This window comes from Leucoraja erinacea, chromosome 22 (assembly GCF_028641065.1).
Source record: "Leucoraja erinacea ecotype New England chromosome 22, Leri_hhj_1, whole genome shotgun sequence".
Classification (NCBI taxonomy): Eukaryota; Metazoa; Chordata; class Chondrichthyes; order Rajiformes; family Rajidae; genus Leucoraja; species Leucoraja erinaceus.
The window spans coordinates 6,967,092-6,986,094 of NC_073398.1; the positions used below are offsets into that span (position 1 = coordinate 6,967,092).

General features: G+C 48.3%; 1 protein-coding gene across 1 annotated transcript; it reads right to left on the reverse strand.

Moving 5' to 3' along the window:
• Window positions 1–1,958: 1,958 nt before the first annotated feature.
• LOC129707674 (ATP-sensitive inward rectifier potassium channel 8-like) lies at window positions 1,959–10,399 on the reverse strand. The gene has a single exon (XM_055652857.1). It carries the CDS (start codon window positions 10,366–10,368, stop codon window positions 9,127–9,129), a length of 1,242 nt encoding a protein of 413 aa, XP_055508832.1. The 5' UTR covers window positions 10,369–10,399; the 3' UTR covers window positions 1,959–9,126.
• Window positions 10,400–19,003: the final 8,604 nt, after the last annotated feature.

Consider the following 19,003-nt stretch of genomic DNA (forward strand, 5'->3'; position numbering starts at 1 on the left):
GGGCCAAGTGGGGGGTGGCTCCGACCCCCTGACTATAGAGTGGGGGGCCCCCCCAGCGGGGGGTGGACCTTCTGAGCAGCGGGACCGGTGGGGTGGGGCCAGCGGGGGGTGGCTTGGTCCCAGCTGGGTGGCTGCCCTCCTCCAGCGGGGCTGTCCCCAGCCACTCAAGGGTGGTGTGGGCTTCTAGGGGGGGTACAGCCGGGGTACTCACCCAGTCACTGCCTCTGTGGGCGTTGCCCTTGGAGTCCCAACTGGGGGGGCGTTTCTGTCCCAGTGGTCTTGGGTGGCCACCTCCCAGTAACTCCTGGCTGGGGCTCCAGCTCTCCCTGAGCATGAGGTCATCGAGTTGGGTGGTTCCTGGGCCCTTAGCGGGGGTGGTGGACGGGCCCAGCGGGGGTGCTGCGTGGGAGGGGGGGTGGCGTGGGCCCAGTGGGGGTGGCGTGGGCTCAGCGGGGTGGCGGGCCCAGCAGGGTTGGTGTGGCCCCAGCGGGGGTGGTGGGGCCCAGCGGGGGTGGCGTGGGCCCAGCGGGGGTAGTGTGGGCCCAGCGGGGGTCAGCAGCGGTGGTGTGGGCCCAGCGGGGGTGGTGTGGGCCCAGCGGGGGTGGTGTGGGCCCAGCGGGGGTGGCTTGGGCCCAGCGGGGGTGGCGTTGGGCCCAGCGGGGGTGGTGTGGGCCCAGCGGGGGTGGTGTGGGTCCAGCGGGTGGCTTGGGCCCAGCGGGGGTGGCTTGGGCCCAGCGGGGGTGGCGTGAGCCCAGCGAGGGTGGTGTGCGCCCAGCGGGGGTGGTGTGGGCCCAGCGGGGGTGGCTTGGTCCCAGCGGGGGTGGTGTGGGCCCAGCGGGGGTGGTGTGGGCCCAGCGGGGGTGGCTGTGGGCCCAGCGGGGGGGTGGGTCCCAGTGGGGGTGGGACCAGCAGGGGTGAGGTGGGCCCCGCCGCAGCGGCATCTGGTGTTGCTGTTACAGCTGCTGGGTTCAGATTCAGTCACTCCCACGTGGTGACGGGAGGACGGTTTCCCCCCCGGGCCCGGAGAAATGGGCACTCCCTTATCCCGCGGGCCAGATTTCCCCCCCGATTTTTTATTATTTATTTATCTATTTATTTATTTATTTATTTTTCCCTTGGGTTTTTTCTTACTCTGGGGGAAAAAAAAGGGGGGGGGGTGCGGTCGCACCCAACGCGCCCCCCCTTCGGACGGCCATGTACTGCCCATTCAACCGGGTACCCTCATCCTTTTCTGTGAGATCCCTCGGTGCGCACCCATTTCTCCCACTATCTCCCACCTTCCCACTCACCATGTTTCTGTCCCCTCCTTCACACACTCATTCCAAGGTCCCACATTTCCCCCATGTCCCTGCTCTTTACACTGCACCTCTGCCCCTATCCACCCATACCCCTCCCTCTGGCTCTACATTCCACGCCTTGTCTCTCCTTATCTGACACCTTTTCTCTCATTCTCATCCCTAGTCTTTGTCACCCATTCTACTACCCATATGCCAATCCAACTTCCCCCCGCCTCCTTTCCCCTGTACCATCATATCACTTGCCAGGTGTTGTGGTGTGTCCGTGTCGTCTCCTCCCAACCCCCCCCCCCCCCACACCTTCACCCATCACCCCCCCCAACCCACCACCACCTCCCCCCCCCCCCCCACCCCCCCCCCCCCCCCCCCCCCCCCCCCCCCCCCCCCCCCCCCCCCCCCCCCACCCACTCTTTTCAGCTTTCTCCCCATACTACCATCAGTCTAAAGAAGGGGCCCGACCTGAGATGTCGGCGATCCATTCCCTCCACAGAGGGGTGCTGGCTGTATGGAGTTTGTACGTTCTTCCTGTGACCACATGGGTTTTCCCCGGGTGCTCCGGTATCCTTGTACTCTACAAAGACGTGCATGTTTGCAAGTTAATAGTCTTTGATAAAAATGATACATTTTTGCTAGTGTGTGGGATCATGCTAGTGTACAGGGATCGCAGATCAGCGTGGTCTCTGTGAGCCGAAGGGCCTGTTTCCGCACTGTATCTCTAAACAAAATTAATCTAACGATGCTGCATGACCCGCTGAGATCCTCCAGCCCATTGTGTTTTTGCTCAAGATTCCAGCATCTTTAGTTCTTTGTGGTTCCAAAGATTCTCTTCTGTCTTGCTTTTGGAGACACATATTTCTCTTTAGACGGCTAAAACATGTTAACCTCAATTAATTTTCATCACTCATGGACTGTGGTGTAATGCGAGTCTTATAACTGATCTTCTGGTTTTCCACCACAGCTCCATCCAGACAAACATCACGGGACTAATACTCCCCAGGGCTGTAAACATATACCCTTTTCAATCAGCCTTTATTCTTCACTCGTGAACATTTTAAAGCCTTGGGATATAAACTTCCCATTCTCTCCCAGACAGTGCCAAGTTTCCAGCATAATAATCATAAGGTCATAATGACATTGTGATTTAATCTAGGAGGTCGAGATTCCTATATTATGTAGGGTAGGGGCGACTGTGTACTGAAATACGAGTTACAGCTTGGTTTTCGTATAAAGTCATTATTGATTTAATAACAAGCTTATTTGCACGCACCACGGCTATTAAATTATTGATTTTTTGTTTATTTTACATCATCCATAGGTTATTTTGTGTTTAATTGTGTCCTCCCCGGTCATTCCTTGTTCTCCCCATTCCCATCTGGCAGAAGGTACAGAAGATTGAAAGAGCACACCAAAAGGCTGAAGAACAGCTTCTTCCCCTCTGTTATCAGGCTTCTGAACGGTCCTTCCATCAGCTAGGATCCATAATCTACTGTCCGATTCACCTCTACCCCATTGTGGACATTGGACTTTGTCTCTGCAACTGGTGCACCACAATGCTGAGAACTACGTTCTGCAATGGATATTTTTAAGGCAGAGATAGATAGAATCTTGATTAGTGCAGGTGTATCGATGGAATGGAGAGGAGAAGAGCCATCAAGAACATCACAGAGGCAGCGGAGAATGCCTCAATGTGGCTCTGGATCAGGAGAGGAGGTCCATGGGGAGGTGCGAATGCCACCTGAACACAAGGCGTTGTCTGATCAACCACGGCTGGGTCGCCTGGGTGAGGGTGTCTGATGTTGAAAGACCCGAAGCACCCAATGACCCCAGGTTACATCACTGTTGATGTGTTCAGGAGCATCAATAGATGGATTTTTTATCACTCAGGTGTCAGGGATTATGGGGTGAAGGAGAATGGGGCTAGGAGGGAGAGATTGATCAGCCACGATTGAATGACGGAGTAGATTTGATGGGCCAATTGACCTAATTCTGCTCCTATCACTCATGAACATTAACCTTATCTCCTTGATCTCCCCCTTTGTCTATTGTACTTGAATTTGACTTGATGGTATTTATGTATTGAATTACCTGATCTGATAGAATAGCATGCAAAACGAAGCTTTTCACTGTACCTCGGTACACATGACGATAATAAACGTAAGCCTAAGTATTAGGTTTCAAGTACGAAGCCACATTCTCCTCTCCTTTGAATGGTTACATCAGTTTAGCTGCAGGATAAAACCTGGCAAGTGATAGGTGGATACAGGTGAATGGGGTTTGATTAGCAGATGGGTGGACAAAGTCGAGAGATGAAAGGAGACAAAAGGGTGTCAGATAAGAAGGGAAGAGGAGTGGAATGTAAGGGCAGAGGAAGAGATAGAGATGGAAGGGGTGGGAGGACAGTGGGAGAAATCAGTGCGGGAAGCAGAAAAGAGACAGGTGAAAAGGGGTTGCTACTTATAATTGGAGAATTCAATGGTTATACCATTGGGGTATAAGCTATACAAGCAGAATATGAAGTGCTGTTCCTCCAGTATGATCTCGTAATCATTCTGGACAATGTTAACTTTACACCAGTCACAAGAACATCGTGCGAACATCATAATAATTCTCCTAATTTACTGAAGACAAGGTGAAAGTAGATTTTGAACCAGTGTTCGTTATTTACATATGATGTAAGAATTATTAATACAAACACTTCATACAGCTTTCCTTTTATTCTTTGGTATATAATGGAAATAAATACATATTTATTGGAGCTTAGATGAGTGGGAGAAGTATTTGCTGTCATATAAAGGCAACCTTGGGTTGTATCAACATTGTAGATGTAAAGAGACTATTTCCCCTCACAGAATTAAGGAGTCTAGTTTTAGAATAATGGATTTTTAAGGTCCTAATGAAGATACTTTATTTGGGCAATGTTGTAAGTTATAGGTTTAGTTTTAAAGATACACCCTTCAGCCCAACGAGTCCAAGCCAACCATCGCCATGTCGATTACCTGTTCACATTAGTTCTACGTTATCCAACTTTCTCATTCTCTCCTTACACACTAGAGACAATTTTACAGAGACCAATTAACCTACATAGCCGTCCGCCTTTGAGATGTAGGAGGAAACCTACACAGCCATAGGGAAAACATGCAAACTCCAAGGTTAAGGTTGGACCTGGGTCTCTGGCGCTGTGAGGTAGCAGCTCTACCGCTGAGCCACTACCACTGTTCTCACTCCAGTGGGCTGTGAATGCTCAAACTTTAAGTATATTTAAAGTTGAAAGTAAAGTTTAGAGTGAAATGAAAAGTTTAAAGTTGAAATTAAAGCTTGATTTTTGTGTTCTTAAGAATGCAGAAGGTAGACCTGGCATCTATGAGTCAAATGAGAAAAGTGGAGCAGGTTTAAAGAGGGATATGGATCACATGCAGGCAGAGGAGATTGCACATAACTCTGCGCATTGTGGGCTGAAGGGCCTATTTCTGTGCTGTATTGTTCTATGGTCTTAATGCCTGTGCGTATGTCAAAAGTGTTTCATAGACAGTGAAATGGGCGGCACGATAACGCAGCGTTAGATTTGCTACCTTACAGTGCCTGAGACCCAGGTTCGATTTTGAATATGGGTGGTGTCTGTACAGAGAGTGTATGTTCTCCCCATGACAATTGGGTTTTCTCCGAGTGCTCCGGTTTCCTCCCACACTCCAAAGACGTGCAGGTTTGTAGGTAAATTGGCTTAGGTAAAAATTGTAAATTATCCCTTGTATGTGTGTGTGTCCCTTGGGAAAGTACTAGTGTACAGAGATCGCTGGTCGGCATGGACTCGGTAGGCTGAAGGGTCTGTTTCCGCACTGTATCTCTAACTAAAGTAAAAAATGACCTGCTAGAAAAGTCAGATAATTTGCATATAATTAAATGCCACATACACAAAATGAGGCAATGATCAGTATCTGTTTAAACTATTAGATCTTGTGAGGTGGGATCAAATCAGGTCTCCTACATCACTGCATTTCAATGAGACACTTCTATTTCACTGGCCACAGCCAATGTGATATATTCTAAGAGATCTCCAGCGACCTGTCACCCATCCTTACAGTTTGGCTCCTTTTAAACAATCAGCCTTTGTCAAATGATATTCAATTAAACATTTTCCGTGACTTTCCAGATATTTAAAAACGATCAACGTTAATTAATTGTGATTTAATATTCTCCACTTGTATGAAGTGTGTGATACAGATCATTCATTAATTGGGTTAATAAATAGGGCGGCACGGTGGCGCATTGGTAAAGTTGCTTAATACAGTGCCAGAGACCCAGGTTCGATTCTGACTACGGCTGCTGTCCGTATGGAGTTTGTACGTTCTCCCTGTGACCTGCATGGGTTTTCTCAGTGATCTCCGGTTTCCTCCTACACTCCAAAGACGTACAGGTTTATAGCTTAATTGGCTTGGTATAAATGTTATAATTGTAAATTGTCTTAGTGTGTAGGATAGTGTTAGTGTGCAAGGATGTAGACCTCTGCGTGTTAGGAATTCTTACGGGAAGCCATTAATCAGCAGTACACATTATGAATTTATGTTCATGGTCTGAAACTCCTGGAGCAGGGAGGGAAAATTTACACTCAAGAGGAAATCCTCGCACAGAAGCAGAATTTTAATTGAACACAAAGAGCTGGAGGAACTCAGCGGGTCAGGGGAGAACGTGCGCAGGAACTGGACAGATGACATTTGGGGTCGGTTCCCTTCTTCAGACTCATACTTGAAGATGGGACTGAAGAAGGGACCCAATCCGAAACGTCACCTCCATGGATACTGCCTGAGCTGCTGAGTTCCAGCTGTGTTTTGCTCAAGATTTCAGCATCTGTACTTTTTTGTGCCTGCAACTTCAAGCTGCCGGGACAAACTTAAGACCAAGCTGGATTGGTTAAATGGGTATGAAAATGTGGCTCCGTTCAAACATTGCAACATTGGCCGCAGAGAACGAAACTCATTGCATGCAAGTCAACATTAAGGTTTTTCCTGGGGGGGGAGTACCAAAGTTTCACTCACACCGTATAAAAAGGACACCAAAGGATTAGATTAGATCTAACCAATTATCAAGGTAACTGAAAATTGGTGGCATAGTGGAGAGTGAAGAAGGTTATCTAAAATTACAATGGGACCTTAATCAACTGGGTAGGACAAGTTTAATAATAATAATGATAATAAATTTTATTTATGGGCGCCTTTCAAGAGTCTCAAGGACACCTTACAAAATGTAGCAAATAGAGTAAAAACATGTAAGCGGAATAAAATAAATAGTAAAGACATCACCAGTCCACAAATTAAAGACAGAATTCAATCCAAAGACAAAAATCAAAAACACAATATGAAGAGAGAGCAGCGGCAGCTAAAGCACGCCAGCGTATACTCTCCCTTCTGGCAGCCATCTTGGACACAGAATAAAATAATCATTTACACACAAAAAAAACATCCCCCCACAATGGTTACCACTGTGGGGGAAGGCACAATGTCCAGTCCCCATCCCCAGTTCTCCCATAGTCAGGCCTATTGAGGCCTCCACAGTTGCCTCTACGGAGGCCCGATGTTCCTGGCTGTTCTCGCCGGGTGGTGTTGCTCTGGCGTCGGTTTAGAGGAATATGGGCCAAATGCAAGCAGGTGGGACTAGTGTAGATGGGACACGTTGTTCAGTATGGACAAGTTGGGCCGAAGGGTCTGTTTCCACGCTGTATAACTCCGACTCCCTCTTTCTCTCTCTCTCTCTCTAACTGTGCCAATGGGCTGAGGAATTGCAGATGGCGTTTTAATTCAGATAAATACGAGGTGTTTGCATTTTGGAAGACAAACACGGGCAGGACATGCACACCAAATGGTAGTGCTCTGGGGTGTCTTGTACAAGAGAGAGAAAGTGGCAACACGACACAGGTAGACAGAATGATAATTAAGGTGTTTGATGTGCTTGCCATCATCAGTAATGATATTGAATATAAGCAATATCATATTTTCAGGCAACTGAACCATCCTATCAACAACTAAAGAGTAGTCCTGAGCTACCATCTACCTCATTGGAGATCCTCGGACTATCTTTAATTGGACTTTACTGGACTTTATCTTCCACTAAACGTTATTCACATTACCCCCTTCATCATGTACCTGTACTCCGTGGATGGTTCGATTGTACAGAAGTGTGAAACGCATACCTCCAGATTCAGGGACAGTTTCTTCCCGGCTGTTATCAGGCAACTGAACTGTCCTCTCACCAACTAGAGAGCGACCCTGACCTCCCACCTACCTCACGGGATATCCTCAGATTATCTTTAATCTGCCATTTTTGATCTTTATCTTGCACTAAACAATATTCCCTTCACCATGTATCTGCACACTGTGGATGACTTGATTGTAATCATGTATAGTCTTTCTGCTGACTAGTTAGTATGCAACAAAAGCTTTTCACTGTAGTGTATACATATGACAATAAACTACACTAAACTGGACTAGACTGAACTAAACTAGGAATTGGGACTTTGTGTTGGTAAGGCCACGTTTGGAGTGCTATGTACAATTCTTGTTGCCCCGCTATAGGGAGGAGGTCATTTTACAGGGACAGAGGAGATTACAAAAAGTGGGGGACACTGCCCAATCCATCATGGGTACTGATCCCCCCACCAGCAAAGGGATCTATAGGAGTGTTCAAGAAGGAACCTCAGATGCTGGAAAATCGAAGGTACACAAAAGTGCTGGAGAAACTCAGCGGGTGCAGCAGCATCTAGAGCGAAGGAAATATGTAACGTTTCGGGCCTAAACCCTTCTTCAGACTTCAGATCTATAGGGGTTGCTGCCTCAAAAAGACAGCCAGCATCCTCAAAGACCCACACCACCCTGGCCAAGCACCTGTAATCCAGGGAAAAGTGACACAGCCAACTCAGGACTGAATTTCGATATGCTGGGTCATTTTACCCTGCCTGGAGCATAGGAGGTTGTTGGTTATTCTAATGAGATGTATACAATCACGAGGGGCATCGACAAACTGAATAGCTACCACACCTTGCTCCAGAGTCGGGGAGTAGAACATTTGAGGGAATAGGTTTAAACAAAACACAAAGTGCTGGAGTAACTCAACAGGTTTGGCATCATTTGTGGAAGGAATTGACAGCCAACATTCTGTGTCAGGATTTTGGGCTTAGGTTCAAGGTGAGAAGGGACCCGCGTGGTGGATGTGACAGAGGCGCGTATAATGACAATATTTAAAAGACATTTGGACTGGGAAGATTTAAAAGAATATGGACAACAAAATGGAACAAGTTTAGTTAGGCAACTTGGTCAACGTGGACATCTTGGGCCAAAGGCCTGTTTCCATGCTCTATTCAATTACTCTAGCACATACTTCAGAAAAACACTTGTAGTGGCAGGAGTTAAGGATTATTGTGTTTTTTTTATTTTCAATGCGAAAGCTTCTATCAATTTCCACTAATTAATTATGTGAGGAACTTTACCTGAAGGATCATTGGAAATTTAAAAACGACCACATCTCAACTATCAAAAGCTATTAAAGTCCCTGCCCGCGCTATAGTGCTGCTGTATCAATAAACCAAGCGAAGAAAGTGTAAACAAAATCGGTTGCTAAGTACAAAATGTGCTACCGATACATCGATGTAACAACCTCACGTTCAATATTGAAGGGCAAAGACAATTAGACGGATCCGGATTCGTTGTCAAAGGGTTCTTTGGTCAAATTATGCTTGGACTTAATCCATATGAACGGGAGTGACAAATAGTGTAAACGGTTAGCATATTGGTCCACAAATGGATAACTCATCTCAACAGCCAGTCCTTGCAAGGATGATGTTGGATCAATTCAACTCGGAGTCAGTAGTTTGCAGGTTGCTCGCAGGCGCAAGGAATTGGACTTTCGGGACCACCAATGAGGAGTTGTTCCTCCTCATGGAGTTGTTCCTCCTCATGGAGCTCCGCTTCCTCAGGGAGTTCTGGTGGGACAGCTCGCTCCTCTGGAGGGCCTGGATCAGGATGGACGGCTTCTCGTCCAGCTCCCGGGCCGTGCAACGCGGAGTGGCCACTTTGATCCTTTTGCCGAACTTGGAATAGTCCACCGAGTAGATGCCGTCCTCCTCGGTCACGATGGGCACGAAGCGGTAGCCCCACAGGATCTCCTCGGCAATGTAGGAGGTCCTGGCCTGGGTGGTGATGCCCGTGGTCTCCACCACCCCTTCCAGTATCACGATGACCTCCAGGTTCTGGTTCTGCAAGTCGCTGGGTGAGATCTCGTAGAGCAGGCTCCGCTTGTCGATGACATGGCAGATGGTGAGCGGCGCCAGCAGGAAGATGCTGTTGGTGTCGATGGGGTTGTCTACCAGGATGTCCACCTGGTGGATGGGGATGACCTCGCCCTCGGCCGTGGTGGTCTTCTTCACCACCTGCATCCTCACCGAGGCGCTGATGATCATGCTCTTTCTCAAGTCGCCCACCCGGAACATGAAGCAGAGTTTGCCGTTCCTCAGGCCCACCACGGCGTGGCGGCTGAAGATCAGGGTCTCGGCTCGCCGGTGGGCCTGGGCCGTCTTCATGAAGATGCAGCCCAGCATGACGGCGTTGATGATCAGCCCCGAGATGTTCTGCGTGATGAGCAAGGTGATGGCCGTGGGACATTCCTCCGTCACCATCCTGCTGCCGAAGCCGATGGTGACTTGGACCTCGATGGAGAAGAGGAAGGCCGAGGTGAAGGACCTCACCTTGGTCACGCACGGCTTGAAGGACGAGCCCCAGGCGTGGTCCAGGTCGCCGTGAGCGAAGGCCACCAGCCACCACATCATGGCGAAGAGCAGCCAACTGCAGATGAAGGACATGGTGAAGACGAAGAGCGTGTATCTCCACTTCAGGTCGACCAGCGTGGTGAAGACATCCTGCAGGAAGCGCCCCTGCTCCTGGATGTTCTTGTGGGCGGCGTTGCATGCCCCGTTCTTGTCAATGAAACGGGGTTGGCGAGGCCGGACGGTGTAGCGCGGTTGTCGGACATTCTCGGCGGCGATCCGGGTCAGGACATACTCCTCGGGGATGATGCTTTTCCTCGCCAGCATTCTGACAGCATAGTCCTGGGGGTTTCTCAAGGGGCAGAGCGGCCGGCAAGAGGTCTCCTTATGACTTCAGCTGGAGATGCCAGAGATGGTCAGTATCTCCGTCCAAGGAGTCTCCAAAATCCTCATTCAGGGGATGGGGAGAGTTGAAGTTGGGTCCAAATTGCCTCCTACTTATGGTCCAACAGTATGGCCCCGACCCGCGGTTTGCCTCCCAATGACCTCTTGCCCCTTCTGGTGGTATCTAAGGGAGGTTAAGATCTTACCCCTTGTCTTCCAGGCGTTATGCGCCGTCCCTCCTGCCCACCCGCCGCCCGGCGCCGTGCCTCGCTACCTGCACCGTGCCTGAATGGTCCCGGGCGTCGCTATCCAAGAGATGAGTTGATCGAAGCGGCGGACTTGAGCTCGATGCCTTGAAGTTGTCCCATGGCTGGAGGGAGCGCACATGGACCCCGCAGAGACAGGGGATGCTTCTGCCTGCGTTGCCGCTGAGCTCGGTGGCTCCCGCGACGGTCAATTCTCTCAGCGTAGCTAACCCCGGAGCAAATGGTTCACTCGCTTTTCATCCCACGTCCCGAGCCCTGACTCCATCCAACCTCCTGACGTAAAATAGGAGGATCTTTGCTTCGCATTCCCAGGGGGCAAGTGCAGAAAAATGTCACGCTATTAACCCCTTCATATCAGCATCAGAGTGCAGCCGCTTTCATTTGGTTTATTTACATCGTTTAGACCAGGAGCTTGGCTTTTCAACTTTCTTCGCCCTGGCTTGGTTTGGGAATTAAAGCCGTAAGCAATTGCAGAGATAGACACAAAATGCTGGAGTAACTCAGCGGGACAGGCAGCATCTTTGGAGAGAAGTCGAGACGAAACGTCACCCCATTCCTTCTCTCCAGAGATGCTGCCTATCCCGCTGAGTTACTCCAGCATTTTGTATCTACTGTCGGTGTAAACCAGCATCTGCAGTTCCTTACACACCTAGTCACTGCAAAGCGCGGTGGATGTAACCCAGTCCGTCACACATACCCGACTCTCCCCACCTTTAACTCCATCTACACTTCACCCAGCTTCTGGATAGCAGCCAACATAATCAAGGACCTTTTTACACCCCTGGTCGTTCCTCCTTCTCCCACTCCTGTCGGGCAGACGATACAAAAACGTGAAAGGACGTACTGCCAGATTCAATAGCGGCTTCTTCCCATCTGCAAGAGAAAGAAAAGTTGAAGAAGGAAGTGCAGCGTCAATGCCCGGGATGGTGGGACTGTCATATGCTGAGAGAATGGAGCAGCTGGGCTTGTACACTCTGGGGTTTAGAAGGATGAGAGGATATCTCATTGAAATATATAAGATTGTTAATGGTTTGGACACGCTAGAGGCAGGAAATATATTCCCGATGTTGGGGGAGTCCAGAACCAGGGACCACAGTTCAAGAATAAGGGGTAAGCCATTTAGAACGGAGACGAGGAAACAGAGAGTGGTGAGTCTGTGGAATTCTCTGCCTCAGAGGACAGTGGAGGCAGGTTCTCTGGATGGAGATAGCTAGATAGGGCTCTTAAATATAGCGGAGTCAGGGGATATAGGGAGAAGGCGGGAACGGGGTACTGATTGGGGATGATCAGCCATGATCACATTGAATCGTAGCTGGCTCGTAGGGCCGAATGGCCTACTCCTGCACCTATTGTCTATTGTCTATAAGGGAGAGGACGAGGAGAAGGGTCACTCACACCCATGACAACATAGAACAGGACAAGAACAGGCCCTTCGGCCCACAATCTCCATGCCGAACATGATACACAAAACATTCAGTGCAAGATATACCGTAACATTGACGTCCGATAAAGTCTAATCAAAGGTCTCCAGTGAGGTAGATGGGATGTCAGGATCACACTTTCCCCTTCTCACCTTATAGCTATGGCCTCTAGTGTTGGACATTTCTACCAGTTTCTGATTCATTTTAGAAATTCTTCTCCGATCTCCCCTCAGCCTCCGACGCTCAAATAAATGAAATAGAGTCAAGACAAATACAACTTTAGGAAAAGGCATGTTGTTAAATGCAGGCAAACAGCCAGGTAGCAAATAAGCACGGTCACCGCGTTGGGAAATGGGGTCGGAGAGATTCAACACCATGATGGGACTAGGGATAAGAATAAACCGAGTACATGCCAGAAAATGAAATGTTTTGTTAAGTTTAGAGACCCATCATTGAGACACATCATCGAGCCCACGATGACCATCGATCACCCGTATTATCCCACTTTCGCAACACACCCCAGGGCAATTTACAGAGGGCCAATTAACCTGCAAACAAGGCACCTCTTTGGGACGTGGGAGGAAACCGGAGCCCTCGGAGGAAACCCACGCGGCCGCAGGGAGAACGTGCAAACTCCACACAGACAGACAGACAGCACCCGAGGTCAGGATCGAACCCGGGTCTCCGGCGCCGTGAGGCAGCGGCTCCACCCGCCGCACCACTGTGCCGCCTGTGGGCCGGTTATTGGAATTGGGTGAATTTAGGTGAATATTGTGAATTTGACAATTTAACCATATAACCATATAACAATTACAGCACGGAAGCCGCTATTAAACTGTGAGTAATATCCTCAGATCCATTTTTCCACTGACAACTCAAAGCGTGTGAGACACTTTCTCCCCGTGTTGTAAGTTAGTAAATTAACTGTGTTAATTGCTATTTAATTTTTTGCCGAGAAGCAATGTAACGGTAATATGATCGGCCAGCAGGGGGCAGGGAATTGTCTGTTTGCCTGGACAGTTCCTCTGGCAGCAACTCCAGCAAAAAATAATTAACTCTTTTGGAGCCTCCCAGCCTTGCAGCGCCAGAGACCCGGGTTGGATCGTGAATAACTACGGATGCTGTCTGTGTGGAGCTGGTACGTTCTCCCAGTGACCTACGTGGGTTTTCTCTGGGTGCTCCAGTTTCCCCAGACACACTCCAAAAATGTACAGGTTTGTAGGTTAACTGGCTTTGGTAAAATTGTAAATTGTCCCTGGTGTGTGTAGGATAGTGTAAGTGTGTGGAGATCGCTGCTCGGCACGGACTCGGTGGGCCGAAGGGCCTGTTTCCGTGCTGCATCTCTAAACTAAACTAAACTAAACCAAACATCCCATTGGGGGACTTACATTAAAACTTAGTGCAATCATCAGAAACCTTTTCTTGGAAAGAACAATGGTCAAAAATACCTGCCGTCACCTGTGTAACAAGAAGGTACTGAGTGTGGCGAATCTTTTCTGGTCCCAGAGGATGATCTACTCTCTGATACAATCTCTCCACTTTTTAGTTTAGTCTAGTAGTTCAGTTTAGTTTAGAGATCCAGTGTAAAAGGCGCTTCGGCCCACCGAGTCCGCGCCGACCAGGCGATCCCCAAAAACTAACATTATTCTACACAAACTAGGGACGATTTACAATTATGCCAAGCCAATTAATCTACAAACCTGCAGGTCTTTGTAGTGTGTGATGAAACCGGAGATTGTGGAAAAACTATGCAGGAGAACGTACAAACTCCGTACAGACAAGCACCCGTTGTCAGGATCGAACCCGGGTCTTTGGTGCTGTAAGGCAACGACTCTACCGCTGCACCACTCTTATCTCTTCTAACCCTTTGCTCTACCTATTGTACTTGAATTTGACTTGAATATATCTATATTTTGTATTCTCTGATCTGTTTGGTTAGCGTCAGTGCCGGATTTACGTACAAGCTAAACAAGCTATAGCTTAGGGCCCCCACTTTCTAGGGGGCCCCCCGAAAAAATTGATGGGCCTCGAGGTCTAGGGGGGCCTCCGGCCAAGGCAGGAACACCTACCGTTCAACTCTGGGCGGCCCCCCTCTCTCTCTCTCTCTCTCTCTCCATCTCCCCCCCGCTATCCGTGTCCGGGCCGCCGGGCTCCGCTCACTCCTCATCCGCCGGCACGGCAGGCCGCCTTGCACATGCGCACAACCACGGCCAGCATATCATCAGCCGCCCTGCGCATGCGCACTGCAACGGCAACTGGTCGGCGCTGGGCACTTTCTCCCTCGCTTTGAATTGTGGGAGATTTGGCCGCCATGGCTGTCCGGTCGTTGGGGGCCTCACAAGTGGAACAGCTTAGGGCCTCTCTTCATCTAAATCCGGCACTGGTTAGCGTGCAAAGTTTTTCACTATATCTCAGTACACGTTTAGGGTTATTAATGTCACGTGTACTGAGGTATAGTGAAAAACTTTGCATTTTCCTCATCTTTGAATGGCTAAATCAGTTTTACTTTGTGTCACCTAGTTCCTTTTCTATGTGTTGGTTATGTGGATATAACATAGCTAACAGCAAAATTATTTGTTATTGGCATAATATACTTTGTCTTATAAAACATGGCAACACAATAGCGCAGCGGTAGAGCTGCTACATCACAGTGCCAGAGACCCGGTTGGATTCTGACCTCGGGTGCTGTCCATGTGAAGTTTACACTTTCTCCCAGTGACCGCGTGGGTTCCCTCTGGATGCTCGGGGTTTCCTCCCACAGACGTGCGGGTTTGTAGGTTACTTGGTCTTCTTTAAATTGTCCCCTAGTGTGTAGGGAGTGGATGGGTAAAGGTGATCTAATGTGATCTAGTAACTTAGATCTAGTGTGAACGGGTGATCGATCGGCAGTGGGCTAAAGGACCCGTTTCCATGCTGTATCTCTAAACAAATGGGACTGGCCTAGGTGGGGCATCTTGGTTGAGTTGAGCTGAAGGGCCTGTTTTAGTGATGTCTGACTCTATGATCCAATGAAAGATTGGGCGGGCTCAGCGTGTGTGTGGCCCAAACCAGCTTCAGTTTCTCATATCCTTATGTTATTGTATTGTATTGTAATTAATTTATTAGCCAAGTATGTAAAAACATACAAATAATTTGATTTGCCACACAGTCATATCAAAAAAGCAATAAGACGCACAACTACATAAAAATCAACATAAACATCCCCCACGGCGCACTGTGATGGAAGGCAACGAGATAAAGTATTATCTTCTTCCCTCCTTTTCTCCCACGGACGGGGCAGTCGAACCGTCCTCAGTCGGGGCGATCGCAGCACCTGCAGCGGCGATCGAAACTCCCACGTCGGAGCGATCGAAGCTCCCGCGATCAGAGGCGGTCGAACTTCCTGTAGCTTGGAGTTCCCGAAGTCTAACCAAGGGACCGCCAGTTCCATGATGTTAGGCTGCAGTGCGGACGGAGATACGATATGGAAAAAGTTGCACCTCCGTCGAGGAAAAAGATTTAAAAAAGTCCCCCCCTCCACCCCCCCCCCCCCATCCCCCACATAAATAATACCAAACTAAACATAAAATAAAACATACATTTTTTTCTGAGAGTAAACAAATTAGTCATGTTGTTTGATCTGTCGGATGTGTTCAGCGAAGCTCTCAAAGGATTCATGGAAGACTTGGCAGGGGACATCCACTCGCAGCAAAGTCGCCAGAACAGTAGCTGGGGCAGGAAATTGTTATCTCCCCCCCCCCCACAGAGGTATTTGCAACCATCAGACCCAACTAATTTAATTTCCTTCTGTATCGGCAATAGCCCTCAGCAAGTACTCAAAGCAAATCCAATCAACATTTAGATGGAGGACTAAAAGTTGGACAGACTTGCATTGTTTTCTCCAGAACACTCGAGGTCGACGGGAGGGATAAAAACATTAGAGTCATAAACAGTGCAGACCGTCAGAAACCTTTTCCCACAGGTGGATATTTCAAACACTAGAGGGCATAGATTTAAGGTGGAGAGGGGCAATGTTTAAAGGAGATGTGCAGGGCAAGATTTTTTACTCTGTGGGTGGTGGGTGCCTGGACTGCCCTGCCAGGGGTGGTGGTGGAGGCAGATACGATAGTGGCGTTAATAGGCTTTTGGATAGGCACATGGATATGCAGGGAATGGAGGAATATGAATCATGTGCAGGCACTTGAGAGTAGGTCTTGCATCAAGCAGACATTGGGGGACGAAGGGGTTGGTTGTGGAAGCAGATGCGATGGCAGGGTTTAAGCAGCTTTTAGACATTACACATATATACAGGGGATGGAGGAATGTGGATCACGTGCAGGCAGAGGAGGTTAATTTGACATGGAAATTGTTGGCTGAAGGGCCGGTTCCTGTGCTGTACTATTCCTCGTTCAACGTTCTACGTTAATCACTGCATCTCATCACCCTGCTCCCCACAGTATGGCTTGCATTCCCCTTCCACCATTCCTTCTCCTGGTTTGAAGGCACTAAAATAAGAAATAAGAATGTTAGAAAGAGAAGCATGAGTAGGTTAAGTATTACTTGGTGCTTTTTACACCAAATTACAAGTATTACTTGAATGAATGAATGAATGAATGAATGCATGATGAATGAATGTATGAATGAATGAATGAATGACTGAATGAATGAATGAATGAATGAATGAATGACTGAATGATTGAATGAATGAATGAATGAATGAATGAATGAATGAATGAATGAATGAATGAATGCATGATTGAATGAATGAATGGATGTATGAATGAATGAATGATGATTGAATGAATGAATGATACTTTATTGTCATATGCGATGAGTGACAGTGATACCCGAGGTATGCAAAGAGTCACCACATAAAGGGTGTCGACAAAGTTACGAAGTATCTCACGGCAGGTCCTCCTTTGTTTCCCCATAACCCCCCCCTCCATGGCGGTCCCCCACAAGCTGGGTCCTCCTTTGTTCTCAGCGGCACGTCTATCCTCTGGTACATGTGGCACGTCCTCGACCGCGCGTGCCCACAACGACCTCAGCCGACCTCAGGCACCCTCAACTGCTGTGATAGCGCCTGATCTCATTCACTTATTACCAAGCAACACATCTCTTCATCCCCCCCCCCAAACCCAGTGTGCCCCCGTTTCTCACGGCATCTCCCAACCCACAGTCGCCCAGTCTGAAACGCGGTCCCAACCCGAAACGTCGCCTGTCCATTCCCTCCACAGATGCTGCCTGACCAGCTGAGTTACTCCAGGTACACAAGTGGAATATGAGGTACAGTTACTTTCTGTACATATGTAGAACTTTGTTAGAGCATTCAGAAATATGATAAATCACTTTAAACGTTTAAGAAAGTGGATGTGCTAAATCTAGTTTAGTTTAGTTTATTGTCATGTGTATCGAAGTACAGTGAAAAGCTTTTTTTTGTAGCATGCTGTTCAGTCAGCAGAAAGACAATACATGATAACAATTAAACCATCCACAGTGTACAGATACAGGATGAAGGGTTAACGTTTAGTGCAAGATGAAGTCTAGTAAAGTCCGATGAAAGATAATCCGAGGGTCTCCAAAGAAGTAGATGGTAGCTCAGAACTGCGTTCTAGTTAGTTATAGGATGGTTCAGTTGCCTGATAACAGCTGGGAAGAAACTGTCCCTGAACCTGAAGGTGTACGTTTTCACACATCTGTATCTCTTGCCCGATGGGAGAGGGGAGAAGAGAGAGTGAGACATGTCCTTGATTATGCTGGTAGCCTTGCCAATAGACAATAGGTGCAGGAGTAGGCCATTCGGCCCTTCGATCCAGCACCGCAGGTAGCATGAAGTGTAGATGGATGGAGTCAATGGAAGGGAGGTTGGTTTACATGATGGTCTGGGCTGCCTCCACAACTCTGCAATTCCTTGCGGTCTTGGATGGAGCTGTTCCCAAACCAGGCTGTGATGCGCCCTGATCCCAAGCTGCTGCTAAGCATTTCCAGCATTTTCTCAGCTTACAAGGTTGAATTTAGCAGATCAAACTTGTCCAGATACCCTCAAGTCTACATGACTCTGGTGAATAAATGTCACATTTGAGAATTAAAAGGTTTTCTGGAGCTTCAAAGCTTTGTTTAGAGTCGGGAAGAATGTATCATCAGAAGATGGACACAAAATGCTGGAGTAACTCAGAGGGACAGGCAGCATCTCTGGAGAGAAGGAATGGGTGACATTTCGGGTCGAGACCATTCTTAGATGTTGGAGCCTCCCTTTTTCGGCCTGAAGGTCTGTTTATGACATGGTACTTCCATCTAACACAGTGAGTCAGCTAGAGATTTTCTCTTTGACATAGTTTGTGTGGAAGTCAGACTTTGTTTTACTGTAAATTCCTCAAAGCAACTTCTCAGGGTTCTTTGACTTCTCAATGCCCAAGACATGTTATCCAAGGATATAACTCTTATCTTCCTGTCTCGTTTAGGAGAAACATCTGCTAAAAAATGAACAAACACCGCACCAGCATTTTAAGCTGCGTTTTTTTCACACAGAGAGTTGTGAGTCTGTGCAATTCTCTGCCTCAGGGGGCGGTGGAGGCCGGTTCTCTGGATACTTTCAAGAGAGAGCTAGACAGGGCTCTTAAAGATAGCAGAGTCAGGGGATATGAGGAGAAGGCAGGAACGGGGTACTGATTGGGGATGATCAGCCATGATCACATTGAATGGCGGTGCGGGGCCGAATGGCCTATTCCTGCACCTATTGTCTATTGTCTATAGTCTATTATGTACGAGGAAAGAAAATCTTTGAGGAGGTAACAAGCAGGATAGACAAGGGAGCGTGGGTGGATGTTGTTTACCTGGATTTTCAGAAGGCCTTTGATAAGACGCCACACATGAGGCTGCTAAACAAGATGAGAGCCCATGGTATTAGAGGGA

Coding starts and splice junctions, on each gene's coding strand:
- LOC129707674 (XM_055652857.1), bottom strand. CDS start 10,368: ATGCTGGCGAGGAAAAGCATCATCCCCGAGGAGTATGTCCTGACCCGG.